General features: G+C 44.1%; 1 protein-coding gene across 1 annotated transcript in view; it reads left to right on the top strand.

Annotated features, from left to right (window-relative positions):
• spega (striated muscle enriched protein kinase a) overlaps window positions 1-23,138 on the top strand; it is a 126,944-nt gene extending 103,806 nt beyond the window's left edge. Inside the window, exons 32-41 of the mRNA XM_061985373.1 lie at window positions 1,763-4,322; window positions 4,419-4,586; window positions 6,287-6,409; window positions 6,631-6,795; window positions 6,894-7,437; window positions 7,512-7,751; window positions 7,836-8,059; window positions 8,128-8,203; window positions 8,297-8,446; window positions 20,453-23,138. Coding sequence (XP_061841357.1) covers window positions 1,763-4,322; window positions 4,419-4,586; window positions 6,287-6,409; window positions 6,631-6,795; window positions 6,894-7,437; window positions 7,512-7,751; window positions 7,836-8,059; window positions 8,128-8,203; window positions 8,297-8,446; window positions 20,453-20,681 — 4,479 coding nt within the window. The 3' untranslated portion in view covers window positions 20,682-23,138. The remainder of the gene's footprint in view (window positions 1-1,762; window positions 4,323-4,418; window positions 4,587-6,286; window positions 6,410-6,630; window positions 6,796-6,893; window positions 7,438-7,511; window positions 7,752-7,835; window positions 8,060-8,127; window positions 8,204-8,296; window positions 8,447-20,452) is intronic.
• The last annotated feature ends 1,796 nt before the right edge of the window (window positions 23,139-24,934 follow it).

Genomic DNA, 24,934 nt, shown 5'->3' with positions numbered 1-24,934 from the left:
CCTTTACCAAACAATCTGTCACTCCTAATCGCTAAATCCCATGAAATCTTATACGTCTAGTCTCTTACGTGAATGAGCTAAATAATATTATTTGATATTTTACTGTAATGTGTTAATAATTTCATACATAAGTTGCTCCTGAGTATAAGTCGCACCCCCGGCCAAACTATGGAAAAATCTGCGACTTATAGTCCGAAAAATACGGTAACAGGATTTTCAATAGAATGACATTTTGTTATGATCCGCTACCCGGATCATATTTTTGTTATTGTTTTCAAGTCACTTGTGTTTTCATCACCTCTTGAGTTTGTTTCTGTTGCCATGACGGCAGATTATCGTCACCTGCCTCTGGTTAGTGTTCCGGACGCGCACCTGTTGCCGGGGCACTAATCAGAGGGCTATTTAGTTCACGCGCTGACCTCACTCGGTCTGTTGGTTTTGTTTGCTCCTACGCAACAAATTACGTTCTTGGTTTCTCTCATAGTCTGCATTTTTGATGTTAGCATCTTTTGGCTACCCTCTTGTTTTCCGTGCCGTGGTGCACCGCGCAGCATTTTGTTCTGCAATCAGAATAAATCATTTATTCTCACCTGCAAGCCGCTTCCTGACATCCCTCTGCATCTTGAAAAGACGACCTCCGGCATCACAATGCCTCGAAGGCGTAACAACATTTGTCAGCAAGACAAATTGCAGTTTTACAAAGAGATTCTACCAAATGCACATTTCTGAATATTTAGCTTTTTGGCTCTTTACTCATTAGACGGTGCAGGTGTGACAAATCAATCAATCAATCAATCAATCTTTATTTATATAGCCCTAAATCACAAGTGTCTCAAAGGGCTGCACAAGCCACAACGACATCCTCGGTACAAAGCCCACATACGGGCAAGGAAAACTCACCCCAGTGGGACGTCGATGTGAATGACTATGAGAAACCTTGGAGACCGAAAGCAATGGATGTCGAGTGGGTCTGACATAATATTGTGAGAGTCCAGTCCATAGTGGATCCAACATAATAGTAAGAGTCCAGTCCATAGTGGGGCCAGCAGGACACCATCCCGAGCGGAGACGGGTCAGCAGCGTAGAGATGTTCCCAGCCGATGCACAGGCGAGCGGTCCACCCCGGGTCCCGACTCTGGACAGCCAGCACTTCATCCATGGCCACCGGACCTGTGCCCCCCCCCCCCCCCCCCCCCCTCAAGGAAAAGGGGAGCAGAGGAGAAAAGAAAAGAAACGGCAGATCAACTGGTCTAACAGGGGGGCTATTTAAAGGCTAGAGTATACAAATGAGTTTTAAGATGGGACTTAAATGCTTCTACTGAGGTAGCATCTCTAATTGTTACCGGGAGGGCATTCCATAGTACTGGAGCCCGAATAGAAAACGCTCTATAGCCCGCAGACTTTTTTTGGGCTCTGGGAATCACTAATAAGCCGGAGTTCTTTGAACGCAGATTTCTTGCCGGGACATATGGTACAATGCAATCGACAAGATAGGACGGAGCTAGACCGTGTAGTATTTTATACGTAAGTAGTAAAACCTTAAAGTCACATCTTAAGTGCACAGGAAGCCAGTGCAGGTGAGCCAGTATAGGCGTAATATGATCAAACTTTCTTGTTCTTGTCAAAAGTCTAGCAGCCGCATTTTGTACCAACTGTAATTGGGGTGTGTCTGTAACAAAGGGTGTGTCTGTTGACAAATAATTTTTTTTACAATTTAATTGACCGTTGTTTTCTCATGCTTGTCCTGATTTTTGCTTCTCAGCGCTCTCTCATCAGTTACAAATCCAAGATGGTGATGCGCACTATCCCAGAGATACTTAATGACGCATCTAACCACGTCTCGATTGCAGTGGCCCGGCAATTAAAAGACGGCTCACCGCCACCTTCCTCGTCCTCCGACTCTGAGGCAGATGTAGATGAGCTGCCCTTCATTCCAATGCCGATATCTATGTTTTTCTCCGGTTCCAGAGTCTCCCTGAATGAGATCCCTGCAGATGAAAACATTGTTGTCGAGAAAACTAAGGACAACCTGGACACACTTAGCCCAGACGAGATAAATCAAGAGACAAAACGAGCTCCGTTTAGAAAAGGATTAAGCACTGAGTCTGATGAATCACAAACAAAAGCCAGAAGATCAACCATGAGGAGAGGCAGCTCGGCGGACTCTGCACTACTTCTCCATATTGACCCCGAGGAGGACAATGCCATTGAAGATACAGAAACAAGCAGCAATAGCCTGAAAAAGGCGGCTTCTCTGGAACTGCCACACCGTAGCCCAAGCCCTGGCATGACAAAGCTAAGCCAGGAGGATTACGCCTTGAAACTGGAGCTCATGAGAGAGCGGCTGCTAAGGGGTGGTAACATGGATAAAAAGATGAGTGGCCTCCGAGGGCCTTTGTTTGAAACACTTGGCATGGAAGATGAGAGGCAGACCGGGTCTCTCGATCGTAATCTGAGGAGATCCAGAACAGGGCAATCTACACTCACAAGAGCTGCATCTTCTGAGAATGCTGGAGAGGACACAACAAAGACCAGAGTTTTTCGGAAAAGTGTCTCCTTTACCCAGGGAGATTCTGAGCCCATGCCACTTCACCGCAGGTATGGAGCTCCCTTGGAGATTCCATCTGTCATCAACGTCAGCACCGAGAGTAAGAAGCTTCAGGAAGCAACATCAATGTCGGCACTAACAGGACAAACGATGCTGGAGTCAGCGTCGCCTACTGAACACAACAATTTTGTCTACCCAACACCAGGGAAAGTGGACCAACGCAAAAAACTGAATTATGAAGATAAAATAGCCAACAAAGACAAGCTAAATGAAGTTGAATCTGAGTTGAAATTACCTTCAGTAGTTACTCCCATAATTGTGATAGAAGAGGATGATGACGAAGAGGACGCAAGAAAAAAATATCAGGACATGCAAACACATGGAGAGGAAGTGATGGAAGATAAAGAAACATCACAAACCTATAAAGCATCATTTGCAAACAGAAGCAGTGCAGAAGCCATTGTATCATCTGAAACATCTGATCAGGTTCCTGACAAGTCAAGAGGCAGACCTGAGCCTAAAGAAAATGCTTTATCATCGAAACACTCGGCTGTGTTTGCAAAGGTATCCACTGGCCAGTCATCTTCTGCTTCAAATTCCTCGTTATCAAATCCGGATATTTCTGGCATGCTTAGCCACCCAAAACTGAGAACAGATATCAAAGACATTGACTCAGAGGAGGTATTTGAGTCCAGATTTAAGAAGCGGGAATCCTCTTTGACCCGTGGCCTCAGAAAGCTAACAAGAAACAAATCAGAGGGGGAATCGCCTGTGCCAAGCCGTAAGATCGGCGGTGGAGGTGAAGAGGTTTACAGACCAGGGCCAAGGGGAGCACCTCTTGAGATGAGCTCCAAAGGGCTACAAGAGAAGTCCAAATCAGTTCAAGACCTACGTGAAGATGAGATAAAGGAACGAGGACTGAGCCTTATCGGAAGGTTTTCATTACGAGGAAAGAGATCAACATCCGATGATAAAAAGGGAGAGAAATCCACTGAAAGAAAGACTCAGGATGCACAGGAAAGTGCGGCCACTAAGAGGGTTACTTGGGCAATTGGTCGAAGTAAATCTCTGGACACCAAAGAGCAAGATAGAGAACAAAGAAAGGCTGATGAGTCCGCAATTTCTTCTGTGAGGCGCAGGTTTGAGTCCAAAGTGGCAGGAATCTCTGCTAAAATAAGAACCCAGTCTGAGGATAGGAAGGATAAGCATGCCGAGGGAAGTCAGAAAGAGACAGATTTGAAGAAGATCACAGATTCTTCCGTCTTTGCAATGCGACAGAAGTTTGAGAATAAAGTGGCAGGAATTTCCACAAAAATACGAAGCCAGTCGGACGAGAGAAAAGAGAACACAGAAGGAAAGAGGACGCCGTTGTTTTCTCGCCATCGCCACTCACGCTCTGAGGGTCGAGGACTGCAAGAAATGTGTGTGCCTGAAAATCAGCTTGCAAAACAGGTTGCCGTCGGCACATCTAAAGAGTCGATTGAATCTGCTTCAAGTGTTCATTCTGAGAAAGAGAACGACCGGCGGTCTAGGTGGGACAGGTGGGGTCTAAGCAGGAGCAAAAAAGACAAAACACCTTCCCAGACTGACATTCTTTTACCTGCCCCAAAAGAGGAGGAGAACTCAAACACTCCGAAGTTTGTCCGTTCTGCTTCTGATTTCCCACCTGTGTTCCATATCAAACTCAAGGACCAAATACTGCTAGAAGGAGAGCAGGTCACTCTTTGCTGCCTACCGGCAGGAAGTCCACCTCCTGACATTTCATGGATGAAAGGTATTTGAACGCTAGTAGCAATAAAGATATTGTCATTTCTCAAAAAGGTCATGTTTTTAATGCAGGTTTGAATTAATTGTTGCATTTCCGTTACAGATCGTAAAGATGTGCTGGCGGATGACCGCATTAGTCTGATCTCCCATCCAGATGGCAGGCAGCTTCTTACCATCCTCAAGTGTAGCCATAAAGATGCCGGGGTGTACGAGTGTTTAGCTACTAATCCCATTGCTGCCATCACCACGTCCTGTACACTGTCAATAGCTTGTGAGTGACGTGACAACCAAGCATTTATCAATACATGGTATTTCCTCCTAAATTACCTATCTCTTGTATCACACAATTCAATTATGCATGGTATTTGCTGAATTGGGTTGTAGTGGTAGAAAAAATGGAATGAGTACGAATATAATACTGTGATGCAGACTGTAAAGCTGTGATTGGATGTTTTAGCACATAATTTCAGACATGTACAACTCCTTCAGAGAGCCAGTATCACAAACGCCGTCTTTCAAAATTTCTAATAAGTAAGCGTATTTTGTAACACATCAGAGAGTTGCACTCTCCGTCTCTCTTAAGTCACCATTGTGCACCTGTGACGCAGGAAGCTAACAAGCTAAATAGTCAAAAGGTGCCGTGGTTTCTCAGTGAGTTGACTCACCAGAAAACGCTGTCCGAGATTTTAAAGTACCGTATTTTCCGCACCATAAGCCGCCCTGGGTTATAAGCCGCGCCTTCAATGAACGGCATATTTCAAAACTTTGTCCACCTATAAGCCGCCCCATGTTATAAGCTGCATCTAACTGCGCTAAAGGGAATGTCAAAAAAACAGTCAGATAGGTCAGTCAAACTTTAATAATATATTAAAAACCAGCGTTCTAACAACTCTGTTCACTCCCAAAATGTACGGTAATGTGAAAATGTGCAATCACAAACATAGTAAAATTCAAAATAGTGCAGAGCAATAACATCAATAACTTAATGTTGCTCGAACGTTAATGTCACAACACACAAAATAAACATAACGCTCACTTTCTGAAGTTATTCTTCATTCATAAATCCCTCGAATTCTTCTCCTTCGGTGTCCGAATTAAAAAGTTGGGCGAATACGGGATCCAAAATGGCCGGCTCCGTCTCGTCGAAGTCATTGCCTTCCGGAAAGCTCGGACCACAGTTGTGACCGAAATATCCGCCCAGGCATTTACGATCCACTGGCAGATGTTGGCGTATGTCGTCCGGCGCTGTCTCCCTGTCTTAGTGAAGGTGTGTTCGCCTTCGATCATCCATTGTTCCCACGCCGTTCGCAGTCGTGCTTTAAATGCCCTGTTGACACCAATATCGAGCGGTTGGAGTTCTTTGGTTAATCCACCCGGAATGACGGCGAGTGTTGTATTTGTGTGCTTCACTTGTTTTTTGACACCATCTGTGATGTGGGCGCGCATGGAGTCGTATATCAACATGGAACACACAAAGGAAATGAAACGTAATATCCGCGCGCTTCTTCTTCTATGGGGGCGGGTGGTTGCTTACAGTAGAAGAAGAAGCGCTTCCTCTTCTATGGGGGCGGGTGCTTACCTTGGCGGTTGCTTACCGTAGAAGAAGAAGCGCTTCCTCTTCTACGGGGAAAAAAGATGGCGGCTGTTTACCGTAGTTGCGAGACCTAAACTTTATGAAAATTAATCTTAATATTAATCCATATATAAAGCGCACCGGGTTATAAGCCGCACTGTCAGCTTTTGAGAAAATTTGTGGTTTTTAGGTGCGGCTAATAGTGCGGAAAATACGGTACCATTGACTATTGTACATTGAGATTTGCATACATATGGGAGTTTCATGTTAAAATTACATATGTTTTAGATAACGGAGGGAACACTGTACGAACAAATGCAATCTATTTTTTTCATAATACAGAATGTCACCTTACTTGGTCCTCTTCTCTCTTCCCCTTTTTTTAAAAAATGCTATAGATATTCCTAAGCGACCGGGGACCCCTGAGGTCCCTCAGACGTACAACAACACTGCCCTGGTGCTTTGGAAGCCGGCAGACACCAAGCCTCCATGCAGCTATACTCTGGAAAGGAAGACAGAAGGTGACAAAATAAATAAATACATTTGAAACTGGATCGATAAAGCTAAGCAACACCTTGGGATTGCATCATACCTCATTGTCTTTGCTCCAAACAGAGCAAAGGGAAAGGTTTGAATTGAACATCAATCAATTTAATTGATAAAAATCTCACCTAGCATATGGTTTACATCCAAGGGTGTAACGTTTTTCAGAAAACCCATGGGTTGCATCTTGTTTCATCAGGAGATTCAACGTGGCAAACGGTAGCAACCAGAGTGGTTGACTGCTACTACAATGTGACAGACTTACCACGAGGTGGTTTGTTTAGGTTTCGTGTGTCCTGCGTGAACAAGGCAGGGCAGGGGCCACATAGCAACTGTTCAGCTCCAGTCAATTTGGACTCAACAGGTATTTTTAGCAATGTTGGACACAAGATGCAAATGCACTGATTGTACTTAAAGATATTTTTGGAAACACATTGCAGTACCGTTGTCTTTGGTTCTCAGCTCAAGACGTTATACCAGAGGTGGCTGTTGTGAAGACAGCGAACACACGAGAGCCTCTGGTGTCCCCCTCATCCATCCCCCAACTCACACCCATGATGACTGTCACAGTTACAGCTGCTGAAGATGCAACTGCACAAGTGATGTCCCCTTCTGCAGCAGTATCGCCATCATCCTTAGGTCCTTCAAGCCATAATACACCAAAAAATACACCATATGACCCAAAAACAAGCGCTAAACATCCCTCTGCACCTTTTATAGTGCCCAAACCCCAAAGTCCCGTGAACATTGTGTCTCCTATGACCCAGAGTCCAATCACACTTGTAACTCCACCTTCAACCCCCACCAAACCAGCCTCAGTGCCCATTAAAGGCACCACAGCATCTGTGGCCACATCTCCAGTCTCCTTCTCCCCTCAAGTGCTTCAAACATCCAGCCTGAGCCCCATCGGTGAAGGGGTCAGTACGCCCGGCAGAGGGACCCCATCCATGGCTCTGCGGCAAGGGGTTCCACAAAAACCGTACACCTTCCTGGATGAGAAATCCAGGTGATGGACAATGTTATCATTAAACCTCTCATCCGACATTGGAAAGTGATAAATCTAAACCAAACTATTTCCAGGGGTCGTTTTGGAGTCATCCGCGAATGCCGTGAGAATGCCACGGGCAAAATGTACATGGCCAAGATCATCCCCTACAGCCATGAGAACAAACAGGAAGTGTTGAAGGAGTATGAGATTTTGAAATCTCTGCACAATGAACGAGTCATGGCATTGCACGAGGCCTACGTCACGCCACGTTACGTTGTGCTGGTGGCAGAGTACTACACAGGCAAAGAGCTTCTGCACAGCCTAATAGACAGGTTCTAAACAGTCTTTCAAGCAGGATATAATACACATGAAAGCACCATCCTTGTTGAAATCTTTTTTACAACCCTCTATAATAGGTTTCGCTACTCTGAGGATGACGTGGTGGAGTACTTGGTGCAGATCCTTCAGGGAGTCGAGTACCTCCACAACCGCAGGGTCCTCCACTTGGACTTGAAACCCGACAACATTATGGTGACAAACAATAACACCATCAAGATTGTAGACTTTGGGAGCGCTCAGAGCTTTAACCCGCTCAGTCTTAAGCAGCAGGACTCTGTAACAGGAACTCTGGAATACATGGGTAAGCCCAATCACTCATGTATATTTGTACTTATGTCAATATAAATGTATTATTAAATGTGCTTAAAGCTCCTGAAATGGTGAAAGGTGAAGTGGTGGGGCCCCCAGCAGATATTTGGACAGTCGGAATTGTTATCTACATTATGTGAGTTTCTTATCGAAATGTCGAAATACACCATCTGATCCTTTTAAGGGACACCATCATCACCTAACTCCATTTTTGTCACGAACAAAAAAGGCTTAGTGGCCGACTGCCTTTTCAAGACAAAGACCTGCAGAGGGTTGAATCCAAGATCCTGACGGCGAAGTTTGACCCAACAAGACTGTACCCCAACGTGTCCCAAAGTGCTTCTGCTTTTGTCAAGAAGATGTTGAGCAGTTATGCTTGGTGAGAATATCTAATAACATCATGAACATATTGTGTATATGTGATGGACCCGAGTGGTGGAAATTTTAAAATCTAATAAAATTTTGATAAAAACTAATATACATATTAAGAACCCAATGCAGTGAGAGCAACAGTCCCAAAATAAGGAAATATAATGATGCTGGTTTACAAATTATTACAAGACAAATTAAAAACAGTCAAGTAAATAACACTAAAAATACCATTTGGTAAACAATATTATGGTGAGGGTACAGCCGCGACAGGCGTAGTGGGTCAGCGTCCTGGCTGCGCCCACTTCCACGGCGTCCTCCTGCACACAGAATTAAAACGGAGGCAGGCCACGGGGATAAAATCTTCTAAAAGTACGGAGACGCTCTCCGGGCTGACGCCACACTTACACGCAAGGCCCTTGCTGTAGTTCTGCGTCGAAGTATTTGGTACGCCCACTCTCCTCGCCAGTCGCCGGTCACTCGCGGGACCTACGTGGCCGTACACGTCCCGTCTCGCTCCGCCTCTTGGTCGCTCCCGGGAGTCACCGCAGGTCTCTGGGTCCCGATCACTCCTGTCCACAGGACCACACAGCCAGCGTACAACGCACGAGCCCGCAAGCCCACAGCCAAAGGCAGTTTGATCACCCCCACATATCCACAATCCACAACACTTACTTCGGAGGCAGAGTTTCCTCTGCCCCTGCGTGTTGTGGGCTTCTTGGGGTTCACTCCGGTAGCTTGCGGGGTCTGCTGTGTAGTCCTGGATTCCTTCCCAGCCTGCGGGCGTCGCTTCCGCTTCCCTCCGTCGTGCTTCCCGCGGTCGCTCTTCCTTCCTCGTCCCTCCCCCTTCTCTCTGTCGCTCTCATCCCTTTTAAATATGTGCAGCCTTAATGCTCCACAGGTGCGTCTGTTCTCAGGTGCAGTTCGATTGGGCACTTTGGTTGTCAGGGGCAACAAGCTAAAAGGGGCAACGTCTTAAAATGCCAGCAAAGTCCACAAAGAATAAAAACATGCAATTAAAAATACAGTCAAAATCCACAAAGTGTAAAAACATGCAACTAAAATTACAATCAAATTCCACAGCAATAAAAACATGCAACTAAAATCCACAACAACAAAAACACTCTAAAACATGCATGGCAATGAAACATAAAAAATAAAATCCCCTACTTATGTCCCATCACATATACATTCAAGGATCAAGACACACCAGTCCATTTTAGGGATGTAACAATTGAATCACTTGTTCCTAATTCCATTTCCGACATTTCCTAAAGTTTAATCAAAATGTGCCCACAACCGTTAGTGCCTATCAGTCATCAACTATTGTTGTTTGAAAATCGGGAGGGTTGGCAAGTATGGTGTAAGTGTCTGGAAAGACAAAAGATCCAGGTCGTATCTTAGATGCTGTCATTAAGCTAAACATGTAGTCTCTTCTCACGGATAGGGCCATCACCCTAGAATACCAAGGTCCGATTCTATTAGAACTAATCCAATCCACACACAAATGTCAATAGTAAAGGGCCCTATGTTATTATGTGCCCAACCTGAAATACCGAGCATTTAAACTGGTAGTTTTCTTTCTCCCAGATTAATATAAACATTCACCGACTACCCGACCTCCTTCATGTTTTGGACACTCGGGTGAAGAGAGGGGCGGAGCTTTCTACCGATCACCACCTGGTGGTGAGTTGGCTGCGATGGTGGGGGAGGATGCCGGACAGACCTGGCAGGCCCAAACGCATTGTGAGGGTTTGCTGGGAACGTCTGGCAGAGTCTCCTGTCAGAGAGCGTTTCAATTCCCACCTCCGGAAGAACTTTGAACATGTCACGAGGGAGGTGCTGGACATTGAGTCCCAGTGGACAATGTTCCGTACCTCTATTGTCGAGGCGGCCGATTGGAGCTGTGGCCGCAAGGTAGTTGGTGCTTGTCGTGGCGGTAATCCTAGAACCCGTTGGTGGACGCCGGCGGTGAGGGATGCCGTCAGGCTGAAGAAGGAGTCCTATCGGGTTCTTTTGGCTCATGGGACTCTTGAGGCAGCAGACAGGTACCGACAGGCCAAGCGGTGTGCGGCTTCAGCGGTCGCGGAGGCAAAAACTCGGACATGGGAGGAGTTCGGGGAGGCCATGGAAAAAGACTTCCGGACGGCTTCGAAGCAATTCTGGACCACCATCCGCCGCCTCAGGAAGGGGAAGCAGTGCAGTGTCAACACCGTGTATGGTGGGGTTGGTGCTCTGCTGACCTCGACTGTGGATGTTGTGGATCGGTGGAGGGAATACTTCGAAGACCTCCTCAATCCTACCAGCACGTCTTCCTATGAGGAAGCAGGGCCTGGGGAATCTGTGATGGGCTCTCCTATTTCTGGGGCTGAGGTTGCCGAGGTAGTTAAAAAGCTCCTCGGTGGCAAGGCCCCGGGGGTGGATGAGATCCGCCCGGAGTTCCTTAAGGCTCTGGATGTTGTGGGGCTGTCTTGGTTGACAAGACTCTGCAACATCGCGTGGACATCGGGGGCGGTACCTCTGGATTGGCAGACCGGGGTGGTGGTTCCTCTCTTTAAGAAGGGGAACCGGAGGGTGTGTTCCAACTATCGTGGGATCACACTCCTCAGCCTTCCCGGTAAGGTCTATTCAGGTGTACTGGAGAGGAGGCTACGCCGGATAGTCGAACCTCGGATTCAGGAGGAACAGTGTGGTTTTCGTCCTGGTCGTGGAACTGTGGACCAGCTCTATACTCTCGGCAGGGTCCTTGAGGGTGCATGGGAGTTTGCCCAACCAGTCTACATGTGCTTTGTGGACTTGGAGAAGGCATTCGACCGTGTACCCCGGGAAGTCCTGTGGGGAGTGCTCAGAGAGTATGGGGTAACGGACTGTCTTATTGTGGCAGTTCGCTCCCTGTATAATCAGTGTCAGAGTTTGGTCCGCATTGCCGGCAGTAAGTCGGACACGTTTCCAGTGAGGGTTGGACTCCGCCAAGGCTGCCCTTTGTCACCGATTCTGTTCATAACCTTTATGGACAGAATTTCTAGGCGCAGTCAGGGCGTTGAGGAGATCTGGTTTGGTGGCTGCAGGATTAGGTCACTGCTATTTGCAGATGATGTGGTCCTGATGGCTTCCTCCGGCCAAGATCTTCAGCTCTCACTGGATCGGTTCGCAGCCGAGTGTGAAGCGACTGGGATGGGAATCAGCACCTCCAAGTCCGAGTCCATGGTTCTCTCCCGGAAAAGGGTGGAGTGCCATCTCCGGGTTGGGGAGGAGATCTTGCCCCAAGTGGAGGAGTTCAAGTACCTCGGAGTCTTGTTCACGAGTGGGGGAAGAGTGGATTGTGAGATCGACAGGCGGATCGGTGCGGCGTCTTCAGTAATGCGGACGCTGTATCGATCCGTTGTGGTGAAGAAGGAGCTGAGCCGGAAGGCAAAGCTTTCGATTTACCGGTCGATCTACGTTCCCATCCTCACCTATGGTCATGAGCTTTGGGTCATGACCGAAAGGACAAGATCACGGGTACAAGCGGCCGAAGTGAGTTTCCTCCGCCGAGTGGCGGGGCTCTCCCTTAGAGATAGGGTGAGAAGCTCTGTCATTCGGGGGGAGCTCAAAGTAAAGCCGCTGCTCCTCCACATCGAGAGGAGCCAGATGAGGTGGTTCGGGCATCTGGTCAGGATGCCACCCGAACGCCTCCCTAGGAAGGTGTTTCGGGCACGTCCGACCGGTAGGAGGCCACGGGGAAGACCCAGGACACGCTGGGAAGACTATCTCTCCCGGCTGGCCTGGGAACGCCTCGGGATCCCCCGGGAGGAGCTGGACGAAGTGGCTGGGGAGAGGGAAGTCTGGGCTTCCCTGCTTAAGCTGCTGCCCCCGTGACCCGACCTCGGATAAGCGGAAGAAGATGGATGGATGGATGGATGGATGGATATTATGATTGTGGTGGTAAAACAATGCTACATTTTGCAGAACTTGGGGCTCACAACTTGGCAAATGGGAAGGATAAAAATGTATACACTTACATGTGGAATATAGAGCAGACGATGCCTGTACTTACAGGTTTATAAATGCGCACATTGTAAAAGGAAGATTCACAGAGATGGATGAACCTTCTATTATTTTTATACAACGCATGAGGAAACACTGCCCTCTGTTGGCATAGAAGATGTCAAGTCAAACCGCGGAAACCCAAAGTTTGGTTAGGCCTTTATCGTTGATCGTACCTATGACTATAATTCTAAACTTTTTTTTTTAGTTAAATACCACTTGTGAAATATTATATTTCTAGGCAAGTACCCCCTAACCAGAATAAATATTTTTTGTTTAAATCAAAATAAGTAAAAAAAAAAATACAGCACTGTTGTATCATTATCTGATTTACTGTATTTATTACGGTATGATCTCGTCTGTAATATTTGGAAATCAATATACAAATACGGTAACACTTTATTATGGGGAACATATTCACCATTAATTAGTTGCTTATCAAAGTAACAAAATTAATTTAGAGTTATTTGGACACTAGGGGAACATATCAGGGTTAGGGTTACTAATAAGCAATAATTCTGAGGTTATTGAGGGAAGACTCTTAGTTAATGGCTTACTGCTTGTATAATAAGGCCATGCAGAATAAGGCATTAATAAGTACTTAATAATGACTAATTAAGAGCCAATATGTTACTAATTTGCATGTTAATAAGCAACTAATTAATGGTGAATATGTGTTCCCCATACTAAAGTGTTACCAAAAATACATATAAAATAACTTCAATTGTAAACAAATAGATATTTATCGGATTTTTTTCTACATTATTTTACATCACAAAAAACATAGCATACAAAATAATGAATATTCATTTAGTAATGAGATGGCAAACTTACAAATTCCTACTGGTTTTATTTACCCCGACTGCATCCTCTCTGAGCTGAGATTGACACATTTCTGGGTTGTCTGTCTATCTGTGTTGGCCCTGTGATGAGGTGGCGACTTGTCCAGGGTGTACCCCGCCTTCCGCCTGAATGCGGCTGCACTTTAAACCCCAATAAGTAAGCAGAACTCAAAAAAAGTGAGGCAATCAGTTGCCACATATTTTTTGAGTTTATAAACTCAAATATTTTTGAGTATATCCGATCGGAAATATGTTAAATGTACTTTTACATTATAATTGAATTAAACTTACCAATTAAGCCAACTCCAAAATGTTCCTCCTCGTGCCTGAATAGGAAGTGCACGAAAATGCTACAAAATAAAAGCACTTCCTCTGTATGGGTGCGTGTGTGTGTTAGTGTGTGTGTGTGTGCGTGTTTGTGTGGGTGTGTGTGTGTCCGCGCGCACTCATGTGCATGTAATAATTTATACACACATAAACACACAGAGTATAATAACAATACAAATCTATAATGCGATTGATGCATTCTTAATTTATTCTTGATTCGATTTAATGATCTGTTCTTTCAAAATGAGACAAAATTATGTTTAATCCACTGAGTTTTTAGTAACTGTGGGTTAATTATTTTAGGTCGCAGTTACATAATCTGAAAACCAGTTAATATGAATTAAAAAATAATAAGTTGAATAAACTTAAAAAGAAGGACAATGTTACTCACACTCAACATGTTTAAGTAAGTACAACTTTTAACAACTTTTTAAGTTTACACTACATATTCTAGTTAATTATTTTGAGCATTCCCATGGGATAGGCTCCAGCACCCCCGCCACCCCGAGAGGGACAAGCGGTAGAAAATGGATGGATGGAAAAATATAGGCCTGTAACGCAAAACACAGAGGTCCACTGCAGAGGGTGCTGTTTCTAAGGGAACAAATATTTAAATCTCAAGAACTCCCTGGAGTGCCTTCAAGTAACCTTAGTTGAACTACCATTATTCATACTTGCCAACCTTGAGACCTCCGATTTCGGGAGGTGGGGGTGTGGGGGGTGGGGGGCGTGGTCGGGAGTGGGCGGGGGGCGTGGTTGGGGGCGTGGTTAAGGTATATATATATATATAAGAAATACTTGACTTTCAGTGAATTCTAGCTATATATATATATATTTTATGACATATATATATATATATATATATATATATATATATATATATATATATATATATATATATATATATATATATAAATAAATAAATAAAATAAATACTTGAATTTCAGTGTTCATTTATTTACACACACATAACACTCATCTACTCATTGTTGAGTTAAGGGTTGAATTGTCCATCCTTGTTCTATTCTCTGTCACTATTTCAGAACACACACATTATACAAATATACATTATGAAATCAAAAAGAAAACGGGAGCTCTAATTTGGGAGTCTGAATTAGGATCAGAAGTTCCTATATAAACATTGCGCACTCACGTCGCCTTTTTGTATTGATTACTGCAGCTGTGCACTGGAATCATTCACAAATACAAACTACAACTCACAAACACTTTAGAGTTAGGCTCCACCATCAGAATGTGTACTTAAACTTATAAAGATCACATGGATATTATTCAGTGAGTTGAGTTGATTCACCAAAACTAACCTGTTATACAGGAGGAAAAAGCACACAGGACGTTTCAATTGTTCACAGACTGGTCGCGCTCATTAGAATGACAAGACACTTCCGGTCTGCAGGTGATAGCATTCAATTGGGAAGAAACGCCCTACTGCCCCCTACTGACCAATGTGAATACTGATAAATGTGGAATGACAGCTCCAAAAACGAATTCAAACCACAAAATAAAATAAATAAATCAACACAAAAATGTGACACATTATGGGTGGGTCACATATGCATGTACAGTAGATGGCAGTATTGTCCTGTTTAAAAGTGTCACAACATTGCTGTTTACGGCAGACGAACTGCTTTACGGGGGACGAAAACTTGACTGCTGTTGTTGTGTGTTGTTACCGCGCTGGGAGGACGTTAATGAAACTGCCTAACAATAAACCCACATAAGAAACCAAGAACTCGCCCTCGATCATTAGCTGTTTATATTGTGGGAAAGCAGACGTGAGAACAGGCTGTCAACACGTCACTCAGGTCCGCATGGAGCTGGAGGGGGCGTGGCCTCCAGCTCCGCCTGAATTTCGGGAGATTTTCGGGAGAAAATTTGTCCCGGGAGGTTTTCGGGAGAGGCGCTGAATTTCGGGAGTCTCCCGGAAAATCCGGGAGGGTTGGCAAGTATGCCATTATTTAAGTACTAGTGACCTCCAACATTAGCTTGCCAGTTAAAATCATGCGTACTATGCTGTTAAAAAAGGAGCATGGTGTCCAGATGACCGACAAGTTCTCTTAATGTACAAAACCCAAAACCAGTGAAGTTGTCACGTTGTGTAAATGGTAAATAAAAACAGAATACAATGATTTGCAAATCCTTTTCAACCTATATTCAATTGAATTGACTGCAAAGACAAGATACTTAAAGGCCTACTGAAAGCCACTACTACCGACCACGCAGTCTGATAGTTTATATATCAATGATGAAATCTTAACATTGCAACACATGCCAATACGGCCGGGTTAGCTTACTAAAGTGCAATTTTAAATTTCGCGCAAAATATCCTGCTGAAAACGTCTCGGTATGATGACGCCTGCGCATGACGTCACGGATTGTAGAGGACATTTTGGGACAGCATGGTGGCCAGCTATTAAGTCGTCTGTTTTCATCGCAAAATTCCACAGTATTCTGGACATCTGTGTTGGTGAATCTTTTGCAATTTGTTCAATGAACAATGGAGACAGCAAAGAAGAAAGCTGTAGGTGGGAAGCGGTGTATTGCGGCAGGTGTTGTGCCGGATAACGCACCCCCGCCGTAGAATGCACCCCCTGACTGTTGTGCCGGATAACACAGCCGGTGTTTCATTGTTTACATTCCCGGAAGATGACAGTCAATCTTTACCATTGGCCTGTGGAGAACTGGGACAACAGAGACTCTTACCAGGAGGACTTTGAGTTGGATGCGCAGACGCGGTACCGAGAGTACGCATGCAGCTGCGGCTTCCAAACATTTGATCGCTTGCCCGTACGTGCATGCCGCTATGTGCATGTCACGTACGTAACTTTGGGGACTTTGGGGAAATATATGTGCTTTATTAAAGAGGAACATTATCACCAGACCTATGTAAGCGTCAATATATACCTTGATGTTGCAGAAAAAAGACCATATATCTTTTTAACCGATTTCCGAACTCTAAATGGGTGAATTTTGGCGAATTAAACGCCTTTCTAATATTCGCTCTCGGAGCGTTGTGACGTCACATCGGGAAGTAATCCGCCATTTTCTCAAACACCGAGTCAAATCAGCTCTGTTATTGTCAGTTTTTTCGACTGTTTTCCGTACCTTGGAGACATCATGCCTCGTCGGTGTGTTGTCGGAGGGTGTAACAACACGAACAGGGACGGATTCAAGTTGCACCAGTGGCCCAAAGATGCGAAAGTGGCAAGAAATTGGACGTTTGTTCCGCACACTTTACCGACGAAAGCTATGCTACGACAGAGATGGCAAGAATGTGTGGATATCCTGCGACACTCAAAGCAGATGCATTTCCAACGATAAAGTCAAAGAAATCTGCCGCCAGACCCCCATTGAATCTGCCGGAGTGTGTGAGCAATTCAGGGACAAAGGGCCTCGGTAGCACGGCAAGCAATGGCGGCAGTTTGTTCCCGCAGACGAGCGAGCTAAACCCCCTGGATGTCTTGGCTCACACCGTCCCTTATGCCACCGAAGATGATCAAGAGAAGAATATCGACCCTAGCTTCCCTGGCCTGCTGACATCAACTCCAAAACTGGACAGATCAGCTTTCAGGAAATGAGAGCGGATGAGGGTATGTCTACAGAATATATTAATTGATGAAAACTGGGCTGTCTGCACTCTCAAAGTGCATGTTGTTGCCAAATGTATTTCATATGCTGTAAACCTAGTTCATAGTTGTTAGTTTCCTTTAATGCCAAACAAACACATACCAATCGTTGGTTAGAAGGCGATCGCCGAATTCGTCCTGGCTTTCTCCCGTGTCGCTGGCTGTCGTGTCGTTTTCGTCGGTTTCGCTTGCATACGGTTCAAACCGATATGGCTCAATAGCTTCAGTTTCTTCTTCAATTTCGTTTTCGCTACCTGCCTCCACACTACAACCATCCGTTTCAATACATGCGTAATCTGTTGAATCGCTTAAGCCGCTGAAATCCGAGTCTGAATCCGAGCTAATGTCGCTATAGCTTGCTGTTCTATGCGCCAAGTTTGTTTGCGTTGGCATCACTATGTGACGTCACAGGAAAATGGACGGGTGTATATAACGATGGTTAAAATCAGGCACTTTGAAGCTTTTTTTAGGGATATTGCGTGATGGGTAAAATTTTGAAAAAACTTCGAAAAATAAAATAAGCCACTGGGAACTGATTTTTAATGGTTTTAACCCTTCTGAAATTGTGATAATGTTCCCCTTTAACTTTGGGGAGGTGAACTGCACCTTGGGCTGTGGGATTGAGTGTGTTATGCACAGAGGTGGGTAGAGTAGCCAGAAATTGTACTCAAGTAAGAGTACTGTTACTTTAGAGATTTATTACTCAAGTAAAAGTAAGGAGTAGTCACCCAAATATTTACTTGAGTAAAAGTAAAAAGTATGTTGTGAAAAAACTACTCAAGTACTGAGTAACTGATGAGTAACATACACACTCATATCATACATATATATATATATATATATATACATACATACATACATACATATACATTGATATATACAGCATATAATTTATAAGTATTTATTTTGCTGTTTTTGTTTACATGTTAAAGGTGTTTTAATGAATATACATGCATGTTTAACATATAGATTCCTTTCTTTAATGAAGACAAGAATATAAGTTGGTGTATTACCTGATTCTGATGACTTGCGTTGATTGTAATCAGACAGTAGTGATGATAACGTCCACGTTTTCAAATGGAGGAGAAGAAAAGTTCCTCCTTTCTGTCTAATACCACATGAAAGTGGTGGGTTTTTGGCATCCTATTTGTCCAGCTTCCATATTCGTTTTTATACACTTTACAACAAATATATTGGTGTCAAACTCCGTAGCTTGCTAGCTTGTTTACGCTGGCTTTCGGAGACTCTTGTTTTGAAAGCGCAGGCGCGATGGAGCGGCACTTTTATTGTGAAGACAGGAACGTCCTCATGTGCGGTCAGTCTTGAGGCTTTTGACGGTACGGTTGAAATAAAACAAGTATCTTTTTTCCTTCACACTTTTGATTGATTGATTGGAACTTTTATTATTAGATTGCACAGTACAGTACATATTCCGTACAATTGACCACTAAATGGTAACACCCCAATAAGTTTTTCAACTTGTTTAAGTCAGGTTAGTGACCACCTGGCTCTGTTTGATTGGTCCAACGTCACCAGTGACTGCATCTGATTGGTGGAACGAAGTGAAACGTCACCAGTAAGGCAGGCACTTTGAAGGTCTGTCTGACAGACCAAAACAAACAAAGCGTGCATTAACAGATCGATAAAAATTAGTAGCGAGTAGCGAGCTGAATGTAGATAAAAGTAGCGGAGTAAAAGTAGCGTTCCTTCTCTATAAATATACTTAAGTAAAAGTAAAAGTATGTTGCATTAAAACTACTCTTAGAAGTACAATTTATCCCAAAGGTTACTCAAGTAGATGTAACGGAGTAAATGTAGCGCGTTACTACCCACCTCTGGTTATGCAGGTGTTTGAGTTGTATTGGCGGGTTATATGGACGGGAGGGGGGAGGTGTTTGTTATGCGGGATTAATTTGTGGCATATTAAATATAAGCCTGGTTGTGTTGTGGCTGATAGAGTATATACAGGTAAAAGCCAGTAAATTAGAATATTTTGAAAAACTTGATTTATTTCAGTAATTGCATTCAAAAGGTGTAACTTGTACATTATATTTATTCATTGCACACAGACTGATGCATTCAAATGTTTATTTCATTTAATTTTGATGATTTGAAGTGGCAACAAATGAAAATCCAAAATTCCGTGTGTCACAAAATTAGAATATTACTTAAGGCTAATACAAAAAAGGGATTTTTAGAAATGTTGGCCAACTGAAAAGTATGAAAATGAAAAATATGAGCATGTACAATACTCAATACTTGGTTGGAGCTCCTTTTGCCTCAATTACTGCGTTAATGCGGCGTGGCATGGAGTCGATGAGTTTCTGGCACTGCTCAGGTGTTATGAGAGCCCAGGTTGCTCTGATAGTGGCCTTCAACTCTTCTGCGTTTTTGGGTCTGGCATTCTGCATCTTCCTTTTCACAATACCCCACAGATTTTCTATGGGGCTAAGGTCAGGGGAGTTGGCGGGCCAATTTAGAACAGAAATACCATGGTCCGTAAACCAGGCACGGGTAGATTTTGCGCTGTGTGCAGGCACCAAGTCCTGTTGGAACTTGAAATCTCCATCTCCATAGAGCAGGTCAGCAGCAGGAAGCATGAAGTGCTCTAAAACTTGCTGGTAGACGGCTGCGTTGACCCTGGATCTCAGGAAACAGAGTGGACCGACACCAGCAGATGACATGGCACCCCAAACCATCACTGATGGTGGAAACTTTACACTAGACTTCAGGCAACATGGATCCTGTGCCTCTCCTGTCTTCCTCCAGACTCTGGGACCTCGATTTCCAAAGGAAATGCAAAATTTGCATGGTTGGGTGATGGTTTGGTTGCGAACTTTATCGTCGATGTTCTCTACTAAATCCTTTCAGTAAAAATATGGCAATATCGCGAAATGATCAAGTATGACACATAGAATGGACCTGCTATCCCCGTTTAAATAAGAAAATCACATTTCAGTAGGCGTTTAACTTTCAAACTGGTAAATGTTGTTATATTTTGCAAATATTAGCTCATTTGGAATTTGAGGCCTGCAACATGTCTCAAAAAAGCTGGCACAAGTGGCAAAAAAGTTGAGGAATACTCATCAAACACTTATTTGGAACATCCCACAGGTGAACAGGCTAATTGGGAAACGCACGGCCCCGCCACTGATCGATAGGCATCTGTGTTTTCAGGGCCCGCCCGACCATACGTGACTGCTTCACCCACGCCTGGCTGCAGGATACTTACCTGATGAAGCTGAGAAGGCAGACTCTCACCTTCACCACCGGCAGACTCAAGGAGTTCCTGGTGGAGCAGCAGTGTCGCCGCGCTGAGAGCTCCACCAAACACAAGGTGCAGCTGCGCACCTACCAAAACGCGCCCCGGTCCGTACCGCCAGGTCCCCGGCCCAAAGTGAAATAACCGAGGACGGACTGACTCCTGTTGCCTGGAATGACGCATCGTTGACCGTTCTTAAGGCTGCCAAGTCAGCCGCAGAAGACGAGATACTTTCAGACGCCAACACATTGTGTGCAATTCTTAACACTGAAATTGTTCATCATCAGCCTTCTTTTTACGCAACACATCACCTGTGAATGTACCATACTTTGAGCTGCTAACTTATATTTGCATTTGCGTTACACATTGGTTTAAAAAAACAAAACAAAAAAAAAAAAACAAATCGCCAACATAACTTTTCCTTTAAATGTTTACTTTTTTCATGTTAATTTATTTGCATGCATGCACGAGCATCTTTCAATCACTTTTTGGACTCAATAAGGGAAAACAAAAAAAGAAAAGGAAAATCTCAGTGGTTGTTATTTAAGGTAGAGTGCAATTAATGTGTCTGTGTTTAAACGTGGATTACAAGCAGTGAGCAGTGGAGATTAGAACAGTCTGTGGGGGGGGGGGCGTGGCCCGCGGACCTGCAGCGAAGCGGGGTGTGCCAGGACCGGTTTCGAGATTAGCGACAGGTGCGTAGTCTTCCACAATTTCAGTGCTTTTCCGGGTTCTTCAGACCAGTGTTTTTCAACCTTTTTTGAGCCAAGGCACATTTTTTGCGTTGAAAAAATGCGAAGGCACACCATCAGCAGAAATCATTAAAAAACGAAACTCAGTTGACAATAAAAAGTCGTTGTCGCAATTGTTGGATATGACTTTAAAGCATAAGCAAGCATGCATCACTATAGCTCTTGTCTCAAAGTAGGTGTACTGTCACCACCTGTCACATCACACCCTGACTTATTTGGACTTTTTTGCTGTTTTCCTGTGTCTACTTTTTTGGTTCTTGTCTTGCGCTCCTATTTTGGTGGCTTTTTTTTTTTTTCTACTACTCAGTGGCCTAGTGGTTAGAGTGTCCGCCCTGAGATCGGTAGGTTGTGAGTTCAAACCCCGGCCGAGTCATACCAAAGACTATAAAAATGGGACCCATTACCTCCCTGCTTGGCACTCAGCATCAAGGGTTGGAATTGGGGGTTAAATCACCAAAATGATTCCCGGGCGCGGCCACCGCTGCTGCCCACTGCTCCCCTCACCTCCCAGGGGGTGATCAAGGGTGATGGGTCAAATGCAGAGAATAATCTCGCCACACCTAGTGTGTGTGTGACAATCATTGGTACTTTAACTTTTAACTTTTTAACTTTTTTCTCTTTTTTTGGTATTTTCCTGTAGCAGTTTCATGTCTTCCTTTGAGCCATATTTCCCGCATCTACTTTGTTTTAGCAATCCAGAATATGTCAGTTGTTTTTCTCCTTCTTTGTGGGGACATTGTTGATTGTAATGTCATGTTCGGATGTACTTCGTGGACGTCATCTTTGCGCCACAGTAAGTCTTTGCTGTCGTCCAGCATTCTGTTTTTGTTTACTTTGTAGCCAGTTCAGTTTTAGTTTCGTTCTGCATAGCCTTCCCTAAGCTTCAATGCCTTTTCTTAGGGGCACTCACCTTTTGTTTATTTGTGGTTTAAGCATTAGGCACCTTTTTACCTGCACCCTGCCTCCCGCTGTTTCCGACATCTACAAAGCAATTAGCTACCTGCTGCCACCTACTGATATGGAAGAGTATTACACGGTTACTCTGCCGAGCTCTAGACAGCACAGACACTCAACAACAACACATCATTTGCAGACTATAATTACTATAATATTTTTAACCCAAATAGGTGAACTTAGATAATCTCCCACGGCACACCAGACTGTATCTCACGGCACATTGGTTGAAAAACACTGCTTCAGACCACCAATTACGGACATGGCCGCCTCGTTCATCTTTCTGGACAATGATTTATTTTGCAATAAATGTTTTTTGTGTTAGTTTTCAGTCATTTCTGTCCGTCTCGACCTCACTCTCGTTCGTGCTCGGGTTTTCTCTCCCCCATCAACAACCCCTCTCCTTCCCGGCTGCCGCTCTTTAACAGAGCGACCGGTGATTAGATAAGCCAGCCCAGGTGTGCCATCTACGCACCTGTCGCTAATCTCGAAACCGGTCCTGGCACACCCCGCTTCGCTGCAGGTCCGCAGGCCACGCCACCCCACACAATCACACCACAATGGTGAACTCCTGTGGTTCCTCAGTGTTACTCGTACTTGGTGAAGTTATGGTTGCCCAGTCAGTGCCTGGATTGGAGTCGAATCCAAAGCATATGTGTTTTAATGTGTTCCGGTGGTAAATCACAAACCTTAGCCCCACTGTTGCAACTTTACAATGCCATACTCTTGTCGACATGTGACAGTATTGACAGCATTTAATAGTCCTGTTGCTCTAACAGCACTCCATTTTTATTTGAATTTGGATGCTAAAAAATTTGTAAATGTGCCACTTTGCAGTGTTTATACGTGGGAAATGTTGTTTTTTTTCCAGAGACAGTATGTAATAAATTGTTGATAGAAAGTCTTGCACATTCTTCTTGCGTTTTTAGAAAGGAGCGCAGATGAAGCGCAAAGTATCCAACAAAAAAAAAAAAGGTGCATACAATGGGAATTAATGAGGTGCTTTAGTACAAAATATGATGTGAAATGACTATGTTGTATTGCAAAATAATGTTTTAAATACAGTAGAAAAGGGGATTCATATGGACCCATTTTTCACGTTTTACCTGACGCATGAAACGTGACGAAATACAGTGTTGGGACTAACGCGTTGGCGCCGTTACTTTCGGCGGTAAATAGTAATCTAACACGTTATTTTGTATATTCAGTAACTCAGTTACCGTTACTATATGATGCGTTACTGCGTTATTTTACGTTATTTTTTTTTATTTTGGTATAGGCTAGAAACTGAGAAGATCTGAGTGTGTTTTATTGGAGCGCTGCAGAAGATGCGAAGGAGAAGAGGCGCGCTCTGTGTATGTGTGTGTGTGTTGGTGTGTCTGTGTTTACTAACAAGACATGGCGAAGCCGAGTTTCTTAACATGGAGATACTCTCACTACTTTTCTTTTGTCGACCACAAAAGAAAAGAACATTTAAGTTAAATGTAAGTTGTGTCTTGGATCAAAGATCCTATCCTAGCAATTCAAATCTGCTGCAACAGCTACAAAAGCAACATGCTTCGACGAAGCTAGTAAAGAGAGACACACTTCACCTCCTAAGCAACAGCGGCTGGATTTTAACGAGGCACTGCTAGCCAGGACAACATTGATAGAACCATTGCAGCGTGTGTGCTAGAAGACATGCAGGCTATTTCTACAGTGGAGTCACTCGCTTTCAGGCAGCTAATTAGCATGATACCGGGCGTCAAATGGCACCTGGACAGTGAGTACATAAAAATGGAAAGCGAGCTAAAGAAGACACTCCAAACTCTGCCTCTGCTCATCATTCAGCACTGAAGGTACACACTCTGTCAATTACCTTATATACACTTTCATTCTAGACTTCTAGAGTGTTTGATTATCACATCACTCTTAATGTGTAGACTATAACGTTCACAAACATAAAGAGGGATGCTAGTGGGCCAGGCCAATATTTCCTTATCTCTAAACTAAAACTGGGGAAATGTGTAGAGTGTTCTGGGCTTCAGACATGATTTTATTTCACAATTCCTTGAGAGAGAAAAAATGCCTGGTTAGGCTTTGTGTATGTAGTGTGTGCCTTCCTTGCGTTACAGCTATGTTGTTATTATGCTGTTTGTTAATTATGTATGTTATGTTGCAGCTATTCTAAATAGTTTTGTCAATGTGTTTACTAACAAGACATGGCGAAGCCCGAAGCCGAGTTTCTTAACATGGAGATACTCTCACTACTTTTCTTTTGTCGACCACAAAAGAAAAGAACATTTAAGTTAAATGTAAGTTGTGTCTTGGATCAAAGATCCTATCCTAGCAATTCAAATCTGCTGCAACAGCTACAAAAGCAACATGCTTCGACGAAGCTAGTAAAGAGAGACACACTTCACCTCCTAAGCAACAGCGGCTGGATTTTAACGAGGCACTGCTAGCCAGGACAACATTGATAGAACCATTGCAGCGTGTGTGCTAGAAGACATGCAGGCTATTTCTACAGTGGAGTCACTCGCTTTCAGGCAGCTAATTAGCATGATACCGGGCGTCAAATGGCACCTGGACAGTGAGTACATAAAAATAGAAAGCGAGCTAAAGAAGACACTCCAAACTCTGCCTCTGCTCATCATGCAGCACTGAAGGTACACACACTCTGTCAATTCTCTCATATACTCTTTCATTCTC

This window comes from Nerophis lumbriciformis, linkage group LG23 (assembly GCF_033978685.3).
Source record: "Nerophis lumbriciformis linkage group LG23, RoL_Nlum_v2.1, whole genome shotgun sequence".
Lineage (NCBI taxonomy): Eukaryota > Metazoa > Chordata > Actinopteri > Syngnathiformes > Syngnathidae > Nerophis > Nerophis lumbriciformis.
The sequence above is the reverse complement of the archived record's forward strand: the minus strand, read 5'-3'. Positions and strand labels throughout refer to the sequence as shown.